The following is a 20,317-nucleotide window of genomic DNA, read 5'->3' as shown; positions in this document are numbered from 1 at the left end:
CGACGCTCCTGATGCCAGATGGGTGGGATGTTTTTTCTACACCAAGCGGTTCTCTGTGACACCATCTGGGTGATCCGCAATTCAGTTCAATTCTGGCACTAACCAAAGTTAGTGCCCATCGGTCAAGCGTTTGGTCCCGTGAGACAGCGCCCATGTCAGATGCCAGCTGCGAGTTGTGGGTCACCAGGTTACCCACGGCTTCTGTTTGACTTGGCTACAATTCGAGGTTCCCATGACCCCCTCCTCGGATTCCATCATAGGTTAGAACAGCTCACAGAACTTGGGGGAACGCCATGTTTATCAGTTTATAACGTAATAAAGGATGTGATCAAGGATACAGATGAACAGCTAGATGAAGAGGCACACCGGGTGAGTTCAGAAAGGGTCCCATCTGCAGGAGCCTCTTGTCCCCATGGGGTTGGGGCGTGTCACCCTTCCCATCCATGAGTGTGTTCATGAACCCAGAAACTCTGAACCCCATACTTTGGGGATTTTTATGGAGGCTTCATCATCTGGGCACGTTCCATCATTAACTCCATTTCCAACCCCTCTCTCCTCTCTGGAGAATGGGCGTGAGGCTGAAAATGCCAAGCTTCTAATCGTGACTTGGTCTTTCCGGTGACCGGCCCCCATCCAGGAGCCCCCCAAGAGTTGCCTCATTAGGACAAAAGATGTTCCAGGGAATTCCAAGGGATTTAGGAGCTCTGTGTCAGAAACCAAGGACAGAGACCAACATATATATATTTCTTATTATTTCACAGGTAGAAGTCCAGGGGCTGTACTTCCCCATAATGCCTTTCCTGGCCAGGAGCCTGAGTAATAGCTTCCTGTGGTCACTGTAACAAACTGCCACATGCTTGGTGGCTGGAAACGACAGTTTATTCTCTCACAGTTTTGGAAACTAGAGGTCTGAAATGAAGGCGTCAGCAGGTTGGGGTCCCACCAGAGGTTCCAGAGGAGAAGTTGTCCCTGCCTCTTCCAGCTTCTGGGGCTGTTGGAAAATCCTTTGGTTGTGGCCGCATCACTCCAATCTCTGCCTCTGTGGTCACATGGCCTCCTTTCTGTGTGTCACTTGTCATTGGATTTAGGGCCCAGAGAATCTAGAATGATCTCATCTCAGGATCATTGACTTAATTACATCTGCAAAGACTCTTTTTTCCAAATAAGGTCATATCCGCAGTTTTGGTGGGTAATGATGTGGACATATCTTTTCTGGGGTAGCAGTTTTTTTCAACATCAGTGTTTGAAACCTAGAGTTCCTTTCTCTATTTCAGAATGCTTTCTCTGGAAGAGAGGAAGAATTACTGACTGCATTTAAGGTCTAAGGGATTTACCGTATTTTTTGTTTGTTTCTGCTCGGTAGGGCTGCAGTCCAGGAGAAAGCGGGGGGCCCAGAGGTTAAGGGGAGCGAAGGGGGTTGCTTCACAGTGTGATGAGGGGTCACCTGAACTGACACACGCTCTGACCAGGAAGTTCCTTGCCATTTCAAAATGAGTCTTAAGAATTGCTAACAGTGGTTTTTCTCCCTACATATAAAATGCAAGAAAAATTTAAAAAGACAGGGAGAAACTATAGATTCAAAGAGATTTAAGAGATATATTAACCAATTGTTTGTACTCTGACTCAAACAACTCCAACTGTTAAAGAGTATGAGCTGTTTGGGGAAATTCGAATACTGATTAGCAAAATAAAGGAATAAAGGAATGGTTGCTAATTATTGTAGAGCGATAACGGTGTTTTGGTGATGTTTAAAGAAAGACTCCTTGTATTTTAGAAATAAATCCTGAAATATGTGTAGGTGGAATTATATGATATTTGAGATGTGATTCAAATTAGTCCCACAGGAGAGATGGGCAGAAATAAAGAAGGGAGAGGCCAAGAGTTTTGATTGTGATGGTTTGCATTGTAGAAACATGGACATTCATTGTTCTATTCTTCCTACTTATATATACTTTCCATAATAGAAAATTAACATTGAAAGCGACTTAAATCTTTACCAGTGGGGAATGAGATAAATAAATGATAGGGATTCCATTCAATAGAGTATTATCTACTTATTAAAAGAATAACAGCATTCACTTGTATGACACCCCCTTTGGTCCAGGCCCTGTTCTAAGCATCTCTGCTGTCCATAGAGAGTGAGACTGAGTTATGCATACTGATAGAGAAAGATGTCCAAGGTATATCGTTAAGTAAACAAACAAACAAAAACAAAACCACGAAACACACCAAAGTTTGTGTAGTAAACTTTGCTTGGGTTGATGAACAACCCAAATGTTCATCAAAGGATAAATAGATAAATTGTGAAAAGGGATGAAGTACTGACACATGCTACAAGGTATGTGAACCTTGAAAACATCCCCAGTGAAAGAAGTCAAAGGTAACCAAAGGCAACATATTATAGGATTCTGTTTAAATGAAACATCTACAATAGGTAAATCATAGAGACGGGAAGGAGATCAGCGATCGTCAGGGTCTGGAGATAGGGGACATTGGGGATTTGACTAGGCAACGATGGGTTTCACCACGAACTTAGCGAAGGGCCTGCTCCGTCATGATAACATTGTATCATTCTTTGTAAATTCATTCTCCTCTATAGTGAATATTTCAGGGCCTCTCGTCGCAGAATTGGTTGTGTCCCCTGTTGGTCCTGCGTTGCAGGAAGAGCAAACGATCTTACTAAACATCTGCTTTTTGAAGAAGCTGAACGGGTTAGTTTTCATGAACCTCTGTCACGCCTGCTCCCTCCTTAGCATCTCAGTCCCCTGGTCCTTCTTCCTTTAAACAGAGCTTGTGGGATCGAGAGCTCCAGCGACGGGGTGGTTATACACTGTTTTTGTCCTCCCAGCATCCAGGTGCCCTCCTTTTGGCATTAATACCCTGCTTTTCTTTGGCGACTCATCCATCCCTGGGGTTTGACCATCTTTGAGGTTTGAGAGAATTTATCCCCATCCCCTGGCTCTGGGAATGGGCATGTGACCCAGCCTGGCAAATCAGAGCATCTCATTCCTGCAACCATTGTGATTGGCTCAGAGGTAGGTGTAGGACTCAGAGGCTAACGATTCACTGTTTTAGCCCATTTGAGCTGCTCTAACAGAGGTTTATTTCTCACAGTTCTGGAGGCCTAGAAGTCCAAGATCAAGGTGCTGGCAGTTTGTCTGGTGAGAACCTGCTTCCTGCCTGCTGTCTGCTCGTTGTGTCCTCACATGGCAGAAGGGGGAAGGGCGCTCTCTGGGGTCTCTTTTATAAGGACACTAACCCTACTAATCACTCCACAAGGGTGCCACCTCCTAATGCCATCACACTGAGGGGCAGGATTTCAACATATGAAATGGGGGAGGAGAGCAGAAACATTCAGTCTATGGCAGATACATACGAACCTGAGTCGTTTGCTAGCATTGTTTCCCAACCATCAGAAAAGATCATCTCTCTTTTTTCTGGGGTTCCTAAACTCATAGAAAATAACCTCAGTATTTGGGGAATATGAAGAAAGCATAGGGAAGAATCCAAGAGGTGAAAAGCGATAGTTCCCTTTCTAAAAAAATACTTTTAAATTTGAAATAACTTCAATCTTACAGAACAGCTGCAAGAATAGTACAAAATTAGTCCCATACATTCACCCAGAACTACCAGGCGTAAGCACTTTGCACACGTGCTTTATCATGCTCTGCGAGAGAGATTCTGGCATATGTTATTTTATCTCTAGGATCCAGCCATGCCTGAAACTGGGATCCACTCCTGTGGATTTGTGCCATCTTTCTCTTGGGAGAGCAAGTCTTGAAGGATCTTCATCCTTTCAAGAGAAAAAAGTGACAAAAACTCTCTTCGCAGAAGGAAAAGAATGAATATTTTCAATTTAGCGCAGAGCCAAAAGATGAAAAATGTATTCGTTTTGAAGGTAGCTCAGATAACTTGGGAATAAATGGAGCCCTTTTCACTGAGTGGTTCTCATTCCTGGGAGTCTCCATCCACTTTTGTGTTGTTTTCAGTTTTATGTAGGGCCCGTGTCTGATAATTTATTGATAATATGAAAGTATTATTTACTCAAACACATGAGATCGATTGAAGGTTAGTCCTACGGTGTTTCTCTTTGGGCCAGGCCTTATCCTAAGAATTCTCAAACACCTTCTTGAGTAGGAGAGAAAGGAATTCAATGACAGCCCACTTAATCTGCCATAGTTCATAGCAACCTACCTTACATACGTATTGTAATAAGTTGCGAAATTTATAAGTTATTATGATGCCTTACGTCTTTGCAGTCATTTTGGGGTTTCTTCAAAATGTACATTTATGAGCTGTGCTTTGTAAGGGCATAACATCCATTGTGTGTATCATAATGGGGGAAAAAAATGTTGGGAAACAGGTTTTAATAAACGCTTGTCAGGGCTGCCTTAACCCTTTGTGTCCATGAGAACTAATTTGAAAGTGACACTCCAAACTAGCTTAAGCCAAAATGGAAATTCGTTGACTTTTCCAGGGTTAGAACTGACGTCGGATGTGCCGGAATCAGACGTGCACCACCTTCACAGAGACATAGTGGCAAGACGGCCGTCAGCACCTCTGCTGGGCATCCTCTGAGGCTCAAGTCCAGGGAGAGACAGGGAGCCTCTTTCCTGAGTGCTCCCTCAGGAGTGTGCCGGGATTCACTCTGAGCGATCTATCCTGGAATCAGGCCATCGCTGTTGCCAGCAGGACACTGCCGATTGCGTTAGACCTGGGTCACGTGCTCCACCTCTGGACTCGGGGTCATGAAGGCCCAGTCAGACCCCACGGGTAGAGAGGTGGACACCTCCAAACCAAAATGGACCTGTTACAGAGAGGAGATGCTAGAAAGGCAACCAACAAATATCCGCTCCACCCCAAGGGATTACTTTGAAAATTCCCCGGAAAGGGCCAGATGAAAGGAAATGTCTGGCTGGAGGGCCAACCCAGCCTCAAGAGCAGGAAAGAAAATAACCCCATGATCTCTTGAGAAAATAGATCACGTTATGACAAGGTATCACATGTGGTAAGAAGTCGCTTCTAATTCAAAGAGCCATGGAAATGCGTTCATTCTCTTTGCTAGACGGCTTCTCAGAAAGCGAGCGTCAGAATGCCCCATCCTCCATGCCTCCCCTGAATGACTGGTCTTGCCACATCACTTCCTCATCATCCTTTAGTTCGGTCTCACCATCATCCCCTTCCTTCAGGCATGCTTTGCTTGACCACAGGTTTCCCTTCTGTGTTGAACAAAACATCTGACTTTCTTGTAGTATGATTTAGGAATGCATTCTGTAGTATAATAGAAAACCCTACTGTATTGTTTAAACAGATGCGGGGGGGAGGGGTGTGTTTGTCTTCCACAATAGGAAGCCCTGGAAAGGAGGCAGTCGAGAGCTGATATGGTGACTCAACAGTGCTATCAGGAACACAGGCTATTTATACATTTTCCAGCCTCCATCCTTAGCAAATGCATCTCTATTCTCAGGCTAGTGACTCCTGTTGCAAGATGGCTGTGGTCCCTCCAGGCTGTATACACGACTTGGTCAAAAAGAAGGGAGAGAGGGCAAGGCTCTTTTTTTTTTTTTAATGTGACGCCTCACCTCTTTATGTGAGAAGTGTTAAATGATAAAGTTTTAAAAGAATAAAAACATGACTCTTATTTAATTATAAAATAAACATGTCGAAGATTTTACTTCACTCATGAATTAATACGGGAATCAATACAATGTTAAAACCAATTCAAAGGAGAACTTTAGAACACACACACATAGGCAATTATACATGCATACGTGGGCAATCAGGAGTGCTGAAATTCATTTACAAGTAGATGAAAAAGCTATCAACAGAAATAACTGCAGCTCCTCCAGACAAAAGGGATGCTGGGAAATTCAGTATCTTAAACTAGACTCATCCTATCTCAAGTGAAATAGGATTGTTAGGAAGGAAGTCTGCCTCACCTGTACACTCACTTGATATGTCAAAGACAGTAGATTATTCAATAATTTTTAGCACATGTGAGTATGAGGATGGCCGTGGATGTCTACTGGTTTTGACACGTCACCATCACTCCCTCTTCTGGTCATAGTGCCTCAAGTCTCCTTTGGGATATACCTGATCCCCACTCTCCAAACCCAGCTCCAAAGGTGGACACTCAACTCAGGGCTTGTCTAGTTATGGTGATTGATTTAGGGATGGACACGACTGGAGTCAGGCCAAAGAGATTCAACTTTTGGACATTCGTTGGAACAAAACTGTGACTTACACTAGAAAATAGTAATACTTAAGTCTGAAAGATACCTAGTCCATTTCCTGACAATGCTCAATGCGTAGGAGGATTCTGTATCCTTTGGAATAATCCCACTGCCTTTCAAAGCCTGTGGCTTCCTGGTGAGAAACCACCACAATGTTTCTTTATTTAATATGTTGTTCCTCTTTTTAGCACCTGAGAGCTGACAGGCTGTGGAGGGCACTAGGAAATACAAATCTGGGTTTGAATGCCAGCTGCATCAGGCAGAGTCCACCCAGAAAGCAGAATCCCATCTAAGTATGTAAAGCAGAGGAGCATTTCATTCAGGGGATTGTTTATACAGGGAATGGAACTGTTGAAAAACTAAACAGAGGTGATCGAGGCAACTCAGACATTAGCGGCATCGAGAAGCCATCAGCACCCCCAGGCTAGAGACCAGATCCAGGGAGGAGGCTGTGATCCCCGACCATGGCAGACAGAGAAACAGCTGCTGCCAGAGATGCTGCTCAAGAGGGCGAGGGGAGAAGATGGGAAGAAAGCTGTTGCCGTTGGCCGAACCTAGCTAGAAGCTTGGGAACAAGGAAGCCTGGGAATACAGTCTATAGGAATCAGCTGTCAGCTCCCCCTTCCCTACAAAGCGGAGCAGGAAAAGGGTGAGGAATAGAACTGAAGACATTGGGTCCACTATGCAGGGCTGGCCGCTTCCCCATACTTCATCACATCTAAGGGGACATTGATTGTAAGATGCACCCTTAATCTGTGCACCACTAAGAAAAAAAAATGCCCCCGATTAAACTATGACACGATGCGGAGACTCCATCCATTACAATGTATCACGATATGAGATTAATGTGAAAAATATACATCTTAAATAAAATATGCTATTAGCTGTGTGATCTTAAGCATATGCGAACTGAATTCATTTCCACCTTTAAGGTTCAATTTTACTATCTGGAAATTAGAGACACAAATGCCCACTCCATGGGGGTTTTTATAAGGATTAAATCAGCTAACGTGTCTAAGACTATTTACCGAGAGTAGGGACTTTGTCTCTCATTCTTTGTAGCCCCAGTGTCTAGCACAGTGCCTGGAGCAAGGACGTTTTGTGGAATGAATGAATCCACCTTGACTTTGTATCTCCCCAAAGAGCAGGTCCTTGGCACATACAGGGAGGTGGGTGTCAGTAAATGGAAGCTATTATTATTGGAATTGGAAGCTACTATTAGTGGAATCAAACACGCTTGGGAACAGGATCTTTCACGAATGTCATGTAGTTAGTGACTCTCTCGCAGTTTGGGGGACTCCTCTTTAAGAAAGATGTCCGAGTGGAGGTCACAGTGGCTGGTGGAAAAGAGTATGCCGATGGCTTCGTGAACACATGAAGTTAAGTTCTGAGCAAAAAAGTTACGGGCGATGGTGGTGGCAATGGCGAATGAAATTATCAGGAAAGGAGGTGGCGGATGAAGCAAAATAGAAAAGAACACCTTCTACCATCTACAGAGCTCTTGTCTGTCCTACTCTTTCTTCAATCTTCAAAGCTCTGCAAATGTTATTTCCATTTCACAAATGGAACTCAAGCTGAGTATGGACGTGAAGGGTTTTTCTCAAAGTGAAAACTGGAAGAAGCAAAGCTAAGTAAACTACACAGTCTACCAGGCTTCAGTGTCCCGACGGGAAGCCTGAGATTCAGACAGATTAATTTCAGTTTGCATCACATACGAGGACAGGTAAACACGAGAAAGGTGGTGAAAACAGCTGTGAGCGTGGTGAGATTGTGGGCGATGAGAAAATTGTAAAGAGCGTTGATATTATCTTTTCAAGAATAATTCTGGCAATGTAGGGAACGGGGCTGAAATGAAACCAAACGCCTCTTGCAGCTGCAGTCTCCCCGCGGAGGACCCACTTAGCCATCAAGACCGAGGTTAGGCCGGAATCCGGCACGCGCTCCGTCCGCCCGGGCTCACTGACAGGACAGGGAGTCACTGCGACTTTCGACGCACATCTCCGCGTTTCCAACCGGCCTCCGCGTCCGCTCGCGGACCGCCAACCACCCAACGTCTCCCACGGGCAACGAGCACCGCCTACTGGCCGTCAGCCTCTCGGCGGCCTGGCCCCGCCCCGAGCGAACTGCGCATGCTCCCCACTCCTCTTCGCCCTTCAGGCTTCTCGCGACAGCCACCCAGCGGCGGCCTGAATCTCGCGATAAAGGCTTATTGTCTCGCGGGACCGCGGCTGGCAGACGGGCTCTCAGTTGGCCCGGGCCGGAGGAGAGGAGTTGCATGTGTAGCTTCAGCTGGCGGTAGTGGCGGGAGCGGAGGTGGCGGCGGAGACCGCCTGGGTAACGACCCCTCTTGCTTCTCCCGCTTCCGAGAAGCTCGTAGAGAGCGTGGGGAAAGCTGAGGTGCTCCCCGGCGGAAGGGGGCCGGGCCGGGCTTCTCCACCTCCCCGCCCACATGGGCCCCTCTGGTGTCCCCGGGATTGCCCCTTCGCCACAGGTCTCTCCCCTCCCACCTGGCCGCCCTTGTCGCTTCAGTGCTCTTCTGTTCTGCTCCTTCCCGGTTCTTCTGCCCCATTTTCTCTCCTCAGACTCTGGTCTTCCCGCCCCCTTCCCATCCCATCCCCTTTCCTGACTCCTCAGTGTCCCTCCCTTGGCTTTTAGCTGCCCCCACACCCTGCCCTCTGGCACCCTCGGTGACCCACCCATTCCAGCCTGCTTTCTTCTAGCTGCTTCGTGGTGTTTATTGCTGCAGTTTGCATCCCTTCCACCTCACCCCAGACCTTTAGCCCTGTCTCTAAGCCGTTCTCTCCATCCTTATTTCCCATTGCTTCCTCTTTCACTAGTGCCCCGCGCCCCACGTTCTTCATGGTCTCACTGTCACTTGCTTCCCTGTAGATCTGGTAACTAGCGTGCCCAGAATTGCTCATATTTTATGAATCCTAATGGCAGCTTGTGTCTTTCACTTAACACAGAAATTAAAGAGAGTTGGGGCGGAGGAATTTCAGGTGGAAGGAGGCAAGACTACACCTGAACACTGCTGCTCTGGACTCCTGGTCTGACACGGTGAAGATGTGTTATTTTCCTTGCTTGCAGGTTTGTGAGATGGCTGCTGACATTTCTGAATCCGGTGGGCATGATTGCAAAGGCGACCCGAGGAGCAATACCAAGTTAGATGCAGATTACCCGCTCCGAGTCCTTTACTGTGGAGGCAAGTGTTGGAAGGCAGACAATGGCTTTTTACTTACTGTATTTTTATGCATTTTGATAATAGTTTCACATTTGGTCCTAGAAATCCCTTTTTCATCTGTCTTTGTCATTTGGTGACTCCTTAATTTGGGGCGGGGCGGGGGGTGGGTGACATTTGGTCCTAGAAATCCCTTTTTCATCTGTCTTCGTCATTTGGTGAATCCTTAATTTGGGGCGGGGGGAGGCAGGTGAGAGACTGGTGAAGAGGAGACGTGGATTAACAGAATCCCCCCCAACCCCTGTGACTTCATAAGGCTGATTGAGTTTTGTTATGATATTGGTCTTACTTGGTTATGTTGCTTGACTTTGGAATCATGGACCAGGGTTTGCATCCCGACTCCAGCATTACCAGCTCTGTGACTTTGGGCAAGTTACCTAATTTCACTAAGGGTTAGAGGTTTGTTTCTTAAGGTCTGAAAAATGAAGACGATGATTGCATCTTAAGTCAGATGATCCACGTTAAGCTTCTGGTACAGCAGCTAACACAAGAACATAGTACAATAAGTGCTAACTAATTATTACTATTAGAAAAGTATGCTAGTTTACTGTGGTTTGTTCTTGTTTATCGGATGTAATTAAGAGCTGTTTTTCTTTGTACCCTGTTTCAGCGAATCTAAGAATCCTTATTTTATGATACACCATTATTTTAGGATCCACCAAGAAAGAAAAAATGGTCAGATTGATATGCTATAAGATCGTTATAAAAATTAAAAAAAAACAAAACAGAATTGGTGAAATACAGTATATGAAAACCATCCGGTGGAATCGCTTATGTCTCTCAGCTGAGGTGGCTTTTGAACAACTGCACTAAAATATAAAATCCACCCCAGTGATAATTTATGTTGACCAGAGGTCCCTAACCTTTTTGAGAATGGTTTGTTTTCATTTCCCTCCCTAGTTTGTATTGATATTCCAGGCAGGGGGACAGGGTTACTCTTTCCTCAGGGAGTTTAAGGTCTAGTTGTAGGAAAGCACTTAGGGAATATTAAATGCTAAATTAAATGATACTGTAACTATGAATTTGGAGTTCAGGAAAGGGAGCGGTCTTTGTTCAGAGGGAGCTAGGGACGTTTCCAAGGAAGTGAGAAACATAAGGTAATAGGTAGGATTTGCAAGGAAAGGTGAAAGAATTCATAAGAACAGTATGGTGGCAAGATTTAATATGCTATCTTTAGGGGAGAGGAAAAACAAAGAGCTGATTGGAGCAGAATGCTGGTTGGAGTACAATGAGAAACAAGGGCAGCTAGGATGGGGGTCATTTCTGGGGAGACATTTCATCTTCAGGTTAGAGACTTCAGACTCTGAAGCCAATCTGAATTTGAGTCATACTTTAGCCATTTACTCACTGTGTGACCATGGCCAGTTCCTTCATCTATAAAATGGATAACAGTAGAGCCTACTACCGAGGGCTTTTGAGAAGAAAAAATGGAATATACTCCCAACCGCTCCACCTCCTAATACCATCATTTTAGATGCTGGGATTTCAACATAGAAGTTTTGAGGGGCACTGAGCATAGAAGGTTTCATGGATGATGATACTCTGTTCTTCATACTGCATCACATCAGCAGTGTGACGTAGTGTCAGGTTCCACAATTAGTGACGTGAAGTTTGAAGGTGACTGCTGGATCTTTGCGTTGAAAAGTATAGTTTACAAATAGTAATCTGTGGAGGCAAATTGATTTTAAAAGCAAATATCAGCGAACTCAGAAGAATCGTTCAAATATTTTCATTGTATTAGAATTTTGCCGAACTGAATATTTTTTTAAAATGGTATACAGTTTTATAGCTTTAATATTTGCTATAATGGTATTTAACCTATAATTGCATACTGACAATATGGCTGAATATCTGTACCTACTATTTGAACTTGAACTGTGAGGGTTATAGAGCTCTGTTTAGCCAGGGAGAGTTTTAGCAGAAGGAACTCTAAACTTGAAATCAAGAGATGCTAGATTCCAGTTTTCTTCAGCCACAAACCACCTTTGTCATCAGATGAACTATTTAACCTTTTCTAGAGCTTCATCTATAACACAGTGATGATGGGTTCAGAAGGCAGGCCAGTCATCTGGCTGGCACATAGCTACGTTGCCTGTATATGTTGTGAAACCTCATTTAGTGGTTAAGGGCCTGAGCTTCAGAAACAGACCAGGGTTCAGATCCCGTTCCGCTGACCAGATAGATTAATGTGGGTTACCTGTGCTGAGTCTCATTTTTTAATTTATCGAACAGATATGGTAATTCTTACCTCATAGGGTCATAATGATTAAACATAATAATACATAAAGAGCACAGCAAAGTGCCCGGCACATAATAGGTGCCCAGTACATGGTCATTGCTGTTATTAGTAATGCTGTACCATTCCACCTCTCCCGCCCAAACCTCAAGATGTTGGGCACATTGAACTACTCCATTCTTCACCTTAAAAATAAAAACAAAATAAGCAATTGACCCAGTAATAGAATTATAGTTAAAATCGGGAAAGCCTTTGAGTTCCTCTAGTCCCTTAGGCTGTGCGGGCTATACAATGACAAGATTGAATCAGCCAGCGTGCCTTTTAGCTTTACAATTTCATGATCTTATGTAGCATAATATGAAAAAGGAAAGGAAAAGCATACTGCAGGGAAATGGTAGCAGAAATGCTACTGAAGTTTATAAATGTGTTACTATGAGTAAAAAGAAGTAGTGGCTGTTTTGATAAAGCTATCAAAAATAATAATCAGTTCCATTCAAGCTTTGTCATATGGGGAATTGTTCCCACCTTATCTTAGTTTCAGACTCTCTGAAGTGGTTATGGTAAAACCCTAAGATATGTAAGGTAGTATAGTCGGATGTCCCATCAACCCAAGGAGACATTCTTTTTTAGATTAAAAAAATCAAGGTAATACTTCTATTAACCACATGCCTTTTACCTCAAAAACAAAAACAAATAAAAAAAAAATGGTGGGTAGCATCTGAAAGGTAGTATAGAAACGGTAAAAGCATTTTGTCAAATTTAAAAGTTATGATGAGAGCTGTGTGTATATATTTAAATTTTTAAATCCTTTTTTTCTCTCTCCATTTCCCCAGTCTGTTCATTACCAACAGAGGTAAGTTTTAAAGTTCTTTTTTAACTTCCGCATTGGAGGTCGTTGATTTTAGAGCTAACTCGAGAACTTTGTTTTCTTATTTTTCATTTTCTGTCATTTGATAGTAGAGTTTCAGCCCTTTTACAGAGAACTGTGGTTTAGAATAATTCAATGGTTTTTTTAAATTGTTTTCTTTAGACTTTGAGTCATATGTGTATGTCATTTGCATGTTGCTATACAGTTTGGATTTTTGTATGGAACCCAAGAGTAGTCAGCTAATAAAACAAGAATAACCTTAAAGCCAAAATTTAATGACTAAGCAGAGGAGAGAAAGCAGAAATTATGCATAAGACTTCTGTTACGAAGCTTCTAAGCCAGGCTCTATGGGCAAGTCATGAAATTAATGAGAGCAAGAAGTAGACATGCTCGTTTTTGTCTGTTTGCTCCTTCTTCTAAGGCCATTCTGTTTGATGGAGAGGAAATAAATTATTATAGTAAGGAACTGCCTAATTCTTTTTAATATCTAATTTTTTATGGGGTGTTTCCTGGTTGAATACAGATATCTTGTGGATAAGACGTCAGGTGGGAGTAGTTAGTTTTATCATTTTTTATGTAGCAAGTGTAGGAAATGATTTTAAATCGAAATGTATTGGTTGACTGAAAATGTTTTGTTGTGATTCAGTTTGCTCTTTTTTTTCCTTCTAGTACTGTGAATATATGCCTGATGTTGCTAAATGTAGACAGTGGTTAGAGAAGAATTTTCCAAATGAGTTTGCAAAACTTACTGTAGGTATGAACATTTTTTTTTCTTTCATCAATGCTTGTATACCTGAAACAAATGCATATAAGGCATTATTTTAAAGATATGAAAGTCCTTTAGTAGGATAATTACAGAATTATATTTATGTTTATGAACTTTAAAACTATTTTAAGTTCTTGAGTTAAAATTCCTTATATAAAATCACAAACTGCTCTATGTGTCTTCTCTCCCTGAGACAGGTTAGGTCAAAGTATCAACTTTCTCATATAAAGAAGAGTAAATGATTTAGAGGCAAATATATTTTCGCTCATTCATTCAACAGATTATTTCTTGTGAGCATGTCGTATACTAAACGTAGTTTCAGATGCTGAGGATAAAGCAGTAAACAAAAGATCTCTGGAAGTTATATTTTAGAAAGGGAGACAAACAAAATAAGTAAAATAAGACAAATGAAATAAATGTGTTAAATATTGGTAAGTAGAGAATGGGGAGATAAGAATTATTGGGGAGGGAATTTGAAATATTTAGGTAGTGACCAGGAAAGATTTTGCGGAAAAGGTGGCATTTGAACAAAGACTTACAGAAAATGAGGGAGTGAGACCTTTGGAAACCTGGGAGAAGATTCCTGGCAGAAGACACTGAGGCAAGAACTGAACAGCTTATTCAGGGAACAGCAAGGTGGCTTTTCTGTCTTGAGCTTATCGGAGGAGGGGGAGAAGGATAGAAGGTGAAGTCAGAGAAGTAATGGAGCACCACATCTTTAAGGCCACATCTTGGCTTTTACTCTGAGTGAGGGAAACTATTGGAGGGTTTTGAGCAGAAGAGTGATGAGGTCTGACTTTGTTTCAATAGCATCTCTTTGGCTGCTGTGTTAAGATAGACTGAAAAGGGGCATAGGCAGCAAAGCAGACCGGACAGGAGGCCCCTGCAGTAATCCGTTCAGGTGATGATGACGACCCGGACCAGGCTGATAGCAGTGGGGTGGTGAAAAGTGGTCAGGTTCTGGATATGTTTTGAAGGTGGAGCTGTCAGTGGTTGGATGAGAAGCCTCAAGTCTGGTGTTACAGTCAGTCTACATGTTTGGCTGTGAACATGACCTGTCTAGGGCATGATGCGATTTGAGGAGGGAGAGAGAAGCTCTTATTTAGGACCAGACTTCCCGCTAACTAGATTAGCATGTTTAGAAGCTAAACACTCAGAGTCACTATGAGTGTTTCATGCTCCTCTCATGTAGCTAAAACTCATAATCCTCACATATCAAAGACCTTTTTTTGCCTTCTGTCACCATATACTTAGCATAACGACTTCAGAATTAGGCTTGATAGGAATCTAGTACTATGATCATTTGCTTTATAAATATCATGCTCAGTTATTGGCTAAATACCTTATTTGTGTATGAGGTGCATCAAAGGTGATGTTTTAATATTAGTATGAAATGATGTTAATGCTTTTGGATTTTGTTTTTATGTCTAGAAAATTCACCCAAACAAGAAGCTGGAATTAGTGAGGGTCAAGGAACAGCAGGGGAAGAGGAAGAAAAGAAAAAACAAAAGAGAGGTGAGACCTAAATTCATGATTTGATTTACACAAACCTACCTTCCCTCTGCCCGAAAAACTAAGTAACGAAAGCATTCCCAAAGTGAGTCACATCTACCTGTTACTGTAATTCCATGTGTATATCACCCAGAGGGATACAGAATCATATTCTCAGGATAGTTGGATGTGATATGATTTGGGCTTTATCAGTAAATTTGACCGAAGAAAGCATGCTTTATTTGCTGTATATGTACTTAAAAAGCAACCAGCCAACTCGTTTATGATTTGAAAACTTTGTTACCTTTTTAGAATACTTGTATATTCTGTTTAATTAGAGAGGACGTTTATATAAGTTTTTACTCTCTGATTACTTCTGACAGTTGAATTTCTCCTAAAACTACTTTCTCATGCTCTGGATCGTGTCCCTATCTGTTTTTTCTTCCTTGATTTTTCTCCCCGATGACGAAAATTAGCTCATAAATATTTTCAGGACTTTGCATCTTCGAAAAAAATTCCCCAAGAGCCTGTATCTTTCTTTGCCTTATCCCCCTATTTCCCTTCATCAAGGCAAGTGTAGTTCTCAACTATAATGCTTTTTCTTATCTCTGAACTTATTTCCTTTTCCTGAAATATCCTTTCTTAAACCTGTCCAGCCTATCTCCCTTCACCTGGACAATTCCTTGTTCTGCAAGAGCTTAGATGTCACTTCCTCTAGGAAACCTGTTCTGTCATTCAGAACCAGAGTGAGCCGTTCCTCTGCAGGGCTGTGATAGCGCTATATTCATGGTTTCTACTGTAGTACACATCAGGTTGCTGTAATCACTTAACCTTTTCTGTCTCCCTTCGCTGGACCGGAATCCCTGAAGGGCAGGGACTATGTTCTGTTCTGCTCATCTTTGTGTCCTCAGCCCTTGGCTCGGTGCTTGGCACAGATTACTTAAATATTTATTGAATGAATACTCATGCATGTGTTTATTAATTTTGTATTAGAAAAACTTTAGAAATTACTATTTGGTACTTTTAAAAATTAAAGACAGTATTCTCTATGTTAAAAACAAAATAATTAATGCCGAGCTCTTTCCTAAAAAAAAGGTGGAAGGGGTCAAATAAAACAAAAAAAGAAGACCGTACCACAGAAGGTTACGATAGCTAAAATTCCCAGAGCGAAGAAGAAATACGTAACGAGAGTGTGTGGCCTTGCAACTTTCGGTGAGTTTAAGCTTAAGTACGTTTAAAGTGTGCGAACTATTTTCTCGCCCCTGTGTGCACTCACATGCGCGCGCGCTCGCTCTCTCTCTCAATCTGGTATCGTGAAAATTTCACAGGTCTATTTTTTGCTAAGAAAATATAAAATGAAATTTTGTACTTCTTACTATAGCTTCAGAATCAAATTTTGAAGAAATTTTCAGATCTTTTCAGAGGGGACTGGTTTAGCTTTTTCCTTTCCAGAATTCCTGCTTGGACACATTTTATGTAATAAAATGAATAAGGATGGCTAAATAGGGCTCCCTTTGAAGGCTGCCAGTGCTGTTCCTCTGTCCCTGCAGGCTTGGTGGCAAAGGGTTGTAGAACGGCTTGTCCCCTCTGGGAGTGACAGTGGAAGGTGAGGGAAGGTAGGTAGTGGCAGAATGTCCCGCTTCAGAGCTCTTTCTGTTCCTGGGGGCCTTGAATGAGTAGTGAAATGGGGGTGAAATTGTAAACTGAGGTCCCTTCATGTGACAACACAGATTGAAAAACAGTCACTGAGTATTAGGTTTGTTTCTCTGCTCTGAATTATCCTTTTATAAAAAGGGATAAACACATGAACTTCATCATACTTGAAAGTGTGTGTATGTAATGTTGGAGTTAATGTGTTCCTGGATTTATTTTGGTCTTGCTGTATGAGTTATGAATAGTATGGATGATGCTTTTTTATGTACTAAGGCTTTATTTGCTCTTGAAAATATTAGTTTAATTGTTAAGATTACTGCCTGTGGTAGTCTGTAATTATTGCTCTGAGAGGAATGTGAAATCCATGAATACAGTCTGTTTTTATGAATTTGAAATGCAAATTAAATTTCAAAATGAAAAAAATATCTTTGAGATACAATTTCAATTATAGTCTTGCTTTTTTTTTTTTAAATAACAGAAATCGATCTTAAAGAAGCACAAAGATTTTTTGCTCAAAAATTCTCCTGTGGTGCCTCAGTCACAGGGGAGGACGAAATCATCATTCAGGGGGACTTTACAGATGACATAATTGATGTCATTCAGGAAAAATGGCCAGAGGTGAGTATATGGAACATACGCATCTATAGAAATAAGTTCTTGAAGCAAGTTGCTTTTCACAACTCATGAAATGTAATTATGTGTTTTCTAGGTGGATGATGATAGCATCGAAGATCTTGGAGAAGTGAAGAAGTGATTTTGAAAATTTGTCTGTATTTAATGGTCTGAACTGAGTTGATATGGCCAAGGGGGAGAGGCCTTTTGAAAAGATATATATTTATCCTACAGTAAAACTGTAGACTACCCTCGCCCTTGGCATTTTCACTGTTCTGTACAAGGCTGCTTGTTTTTTTTATTGCCAAAGTCTAATGAATAGGGGAGACTGTCATGCTTATGCATGAAATAGAATTTAGTCAAATAAAAATTTTTGGTCACTTGGTACTGACTTCTCTTTCTCCCTTTTTAACTTTTTATTTTTGAAAAAACACTGTAGACGTTTTTGTGGAACGCTTATCTGTCGATTATTTTTAAATGGCCATGATTTAATCAAATCATGATATTTTTTTTTTTTTTTGAATTTTTTAAGCTGAGTAATATTTTAAAGAATTTGAATTTGGCTTCATCCCCAGTAATAAGTATCTCCTTGCTTCTTTGGTGTGATAGTTCTGAGATGCTGCACATCTAATAGATTCGTGGTTGGATTGGCTTCATTGTTACCATCCATGTGGGCACGTCACCACACTGTCACCACACTGTCGGTAGGAGTTGTTCGAGCTCTTCTGAAGATTATTTGTAAAGTATATTAAAAGCCTTAAAACCATCTGCACTGTTTGACCCAGTAAGCCGCTTCCTTGACATTATCCCGAAGATAGAAGTCTTGCGTTCATCATGATGTTACTCATGTTATCAAAAAATTACATACAAATGATACACATGAACAATTGGGAGATTGTTAAAGAAATGATGTTGCATCACATGGTCGACGACTAGGTATATATTTTAAAACATTTTCCAAGAATACTTGGAAAGAAATTGAATGACGTTAACTGGGGTGCAGACTCCAATTCCATTTTATATTATCATCATTATTGTTTTGAGTGGAAGGCCACTCAGGCTTAGAGTTCTTGTTCCGGCTACAAATTATGTGTGTAAAATTCTGCTAACCAGTTGAAAATAATATAAACCATGTTCAATATATTGTCTGGGAAATAACTGAAATGTGTTTTTCTCAGAAGAGAAACAGTGACAATTTTAACGAATGCACTAAATGAATTTAAACTTTGTTTTTATAAAGGTCTTAAGTCAGGTGCTACAAATTGAAAAGATTCATGGTATTTTAATTGCTTGTAGATACCTTTAAGAAATTTAGAACCTATTGTTTACTGCCATGCAAATTATAATCTTGAATGAATGGTTTTTAAAAAATAATTAAAATCTTAAAATGTGTAGTAAAGATGTAAATTTAAAAAATGAAATTCTGCATTAACTGAGTTTTACTAAATACAATTATCTAATGAAGCAAATTTAGCCACCAAGATCATTTGGTATGTGTTATGTACGCCGTTGGTGCTGGAAGATGTCTGTGTGCCTGTATCAACACGTGACTTCATGTAAAGATTCTCAATGTTCACAGTTCTTGGCAAGTGCAGTAGATCTTACTGCAGGAAAATGCAGAATTAAAATTGTCCTTGTGTATAACATGCGAATCTTTTTCTTTGACCTGAATTTAAAATGCAGCATAGTTTTAATCTCATGAAAATATAATAGAAAAAGGATCAACTTTAATTCATACATTCTCTTTGTATATTTTGGAATGTTTTCATAGTATTTTTAGCAAAAAATAATGCTAACCTTTAAACTACTTTAGCTCATAATGTATATAAGAGATTTGCCATGATTAAGCTGGCAATTTCAAATGCAAATACAGTTTTGATATGAATTTTATTCATTTAAAAAATAGATGTTGACAGTGATTTTAAATTTCTTTTTAGTTATCACATAGAAACCTCAGTAAGTCAGCTGTTGCTTAAGATATAGTCTGTGGTAGCTTTCTTGCCGTTAGTTTAAAAATTTGATAAATTACTATTATAAAGATGAATTTTTACCTTTTAGATCCTGTCTTTGTTGTTTACTAAATTCCTTTACTTAGGAAATAAGATAGGGAGACTGGAATGAGTCCATTTAGCCCATTACTTTGAATTAGGGTGTGTGTAAAATCAGATGCAGTATAATTCTTACAGCTTTTATAAAACATCTATTTAAAAAAGATCTCTTTTTAAAGTTTTTTGTTTTAAAGAAAACCTATGGAAATGAACTTAAAATACTGAGATTTTTTGATTTGCAACTAGTCATAATACTCTTGCCACGTTCATTAATATTTACCAACCATAACCTCATTGAAATTGACATTCAGTCACAATCTTTTTCATCTCTCATTGCGACCCCAAGACACTACATAGTCATCTACTGATGGGCTGTTTTTAAAAACTAGTCAGAATTTGCTTGCTTGATTTTAAATTCTAAGACATCGTCTTGTTGGGTCTCCTAAACATAAGGCTATCCCCTAAGGAGGCAAAGGTCGCCCAAATCGGTAAAGCTTGAAAACAAGAAATTTTATTTTTTCCATTTTCGATTTTGTGAACATGGGCATACTTTGCTAATTCATAGTCAAAATGTAAAATTGCAATACCCTGACTATTTGGTCTTGTATCTTGCTGGTAATGCCATCTTATGGGTTAAGCAGTAGGGATGGGTGAACGTGGGTTAAATGTGATAATGTTTTTCATAGTCTAGTTCCTGTATAACAAAGAGGAAAAGGGAATAAGGGGTGACTGTGAAAACACATGTTAAAGCGTATAGGTTCAACCCAGAATGTGGTAAATTTTGCCATGGTGACGTTCCAAGGTTCTCGTTGCTATTGAAGAGCTACATCACGCGTACAAAAATAGCTTTATTTTTATCTGATTCTTAGTTTCCGAGCTGTCTGCTAGGATGGCCAGCAACTTAACCACCAGGGCTGGCGTCTGCCTTCATCCATCCAACCATTCGAATGCCAGGTACCGTTCTCAGTGCCGGGTGTAGAGGGCGGCTAACGAGACTGAGCTCACACTTCTGTAGGCAAGTAAGTGAGCAGCTCGAGTGTCAAAACCCGGGGCGACGGGGACAGAGACATCCTTCAATTTACTTCATCATTCACTGCGGACTGGAAAAGAACCGGTACTTCGCGGCCCGTAGGCAATGGATTTTATGTTCTCAGTTAAACCATTCGCGCGCC

General features: G+C 41.1%; 1 protein-coding gene across 2 annotated transcripts; it reads left to right on the top strand.

Moving 5' to 3' along the window:
- The first annotated feature begins 8,418 nt into the window (after positions 1–8,418).
- DENR (density regulated re-initiation and release factor) lies at positions 8,419–18,741 on the top strand. Of its 2 annotated transcripts, none has more exons than XM_006909997.3 (8): positions 8,419–8,567; positions 9,321–9,435; positions 12,541–12,560; positions 13,245–13,329; positions 14,773–14,856; positions 15,928–16,044; positions 16,964–17,103; positions 17,195–18,741. In XM_006909997.3, exons 2-8 carry the CDS (start codon positions 9,330–9,332, stop codon positions 17,237–17,239), a joined length of 597 nt encoding a protein of 198 aa, XP_006910059.1. In that variant the 5' UTR covers positions 8,419–8,567; positions 9,321–9,329; the 3' UTR covers positions 17,240–18,741. The 2 variants fall into 2 exon arrangements, with proteins under 2 accessions (XP_006910059.1, XP_015443478.1); XM_015587992.2 differs by having other exon boundaries at positions 8,480–8,630.
- The last annotated feature ends 1,576 nt before the right edge of the window (positions 18,742–20,317 follow it).

The sequence above is a fragment of the Pteropus alecto genome, unplaced genomic scaffold, assembly GCF_000325575.1.
Source record: "Pteropus alecto unplaced genomic scaffold, ASM32557v1 scaffold213, whole genome shotgun sequence".
NCBI classification, from domain to species: domain Eukaryota; kingdom Metazoa; phylum Chordata; class Mammalia; order Chiroptera; family Pteropodidae; genus Pteropus; species Pteropus alecto.
Note: the sequence above shows the minus strand (reverse complement) of the source record. Positions and strands in the feature narration are given on the sequence as shown.

What these genes read in the sequence shown, in the direction of transcription:
- DENR (XM_006909997.3), top strand. Translation starts at nt 9,330, where the DNA reads ATGGCTGCTGACATTTCTGAATCCGGTGGGCATGATTGCAAAGGCGAC. An exon ending in TCTGTTCATTACCAACAGAG is followed by an intron (nt 12,561 to 13,244) that starts GTAAGTTTTAAA and finishes TTTTCCTTCTAG; the next exon opens with TACTGTGAATATATGCCTGA. An exon ending in GTGTGGCCTTGCAACTTTCG is followed by an intron (nt 16,045 to 16,963) that starts GTGAGTTTAAGC and finishes TTTAAATAACAG; the next exon opens with AAATCGATCTTAAAGAAGCA.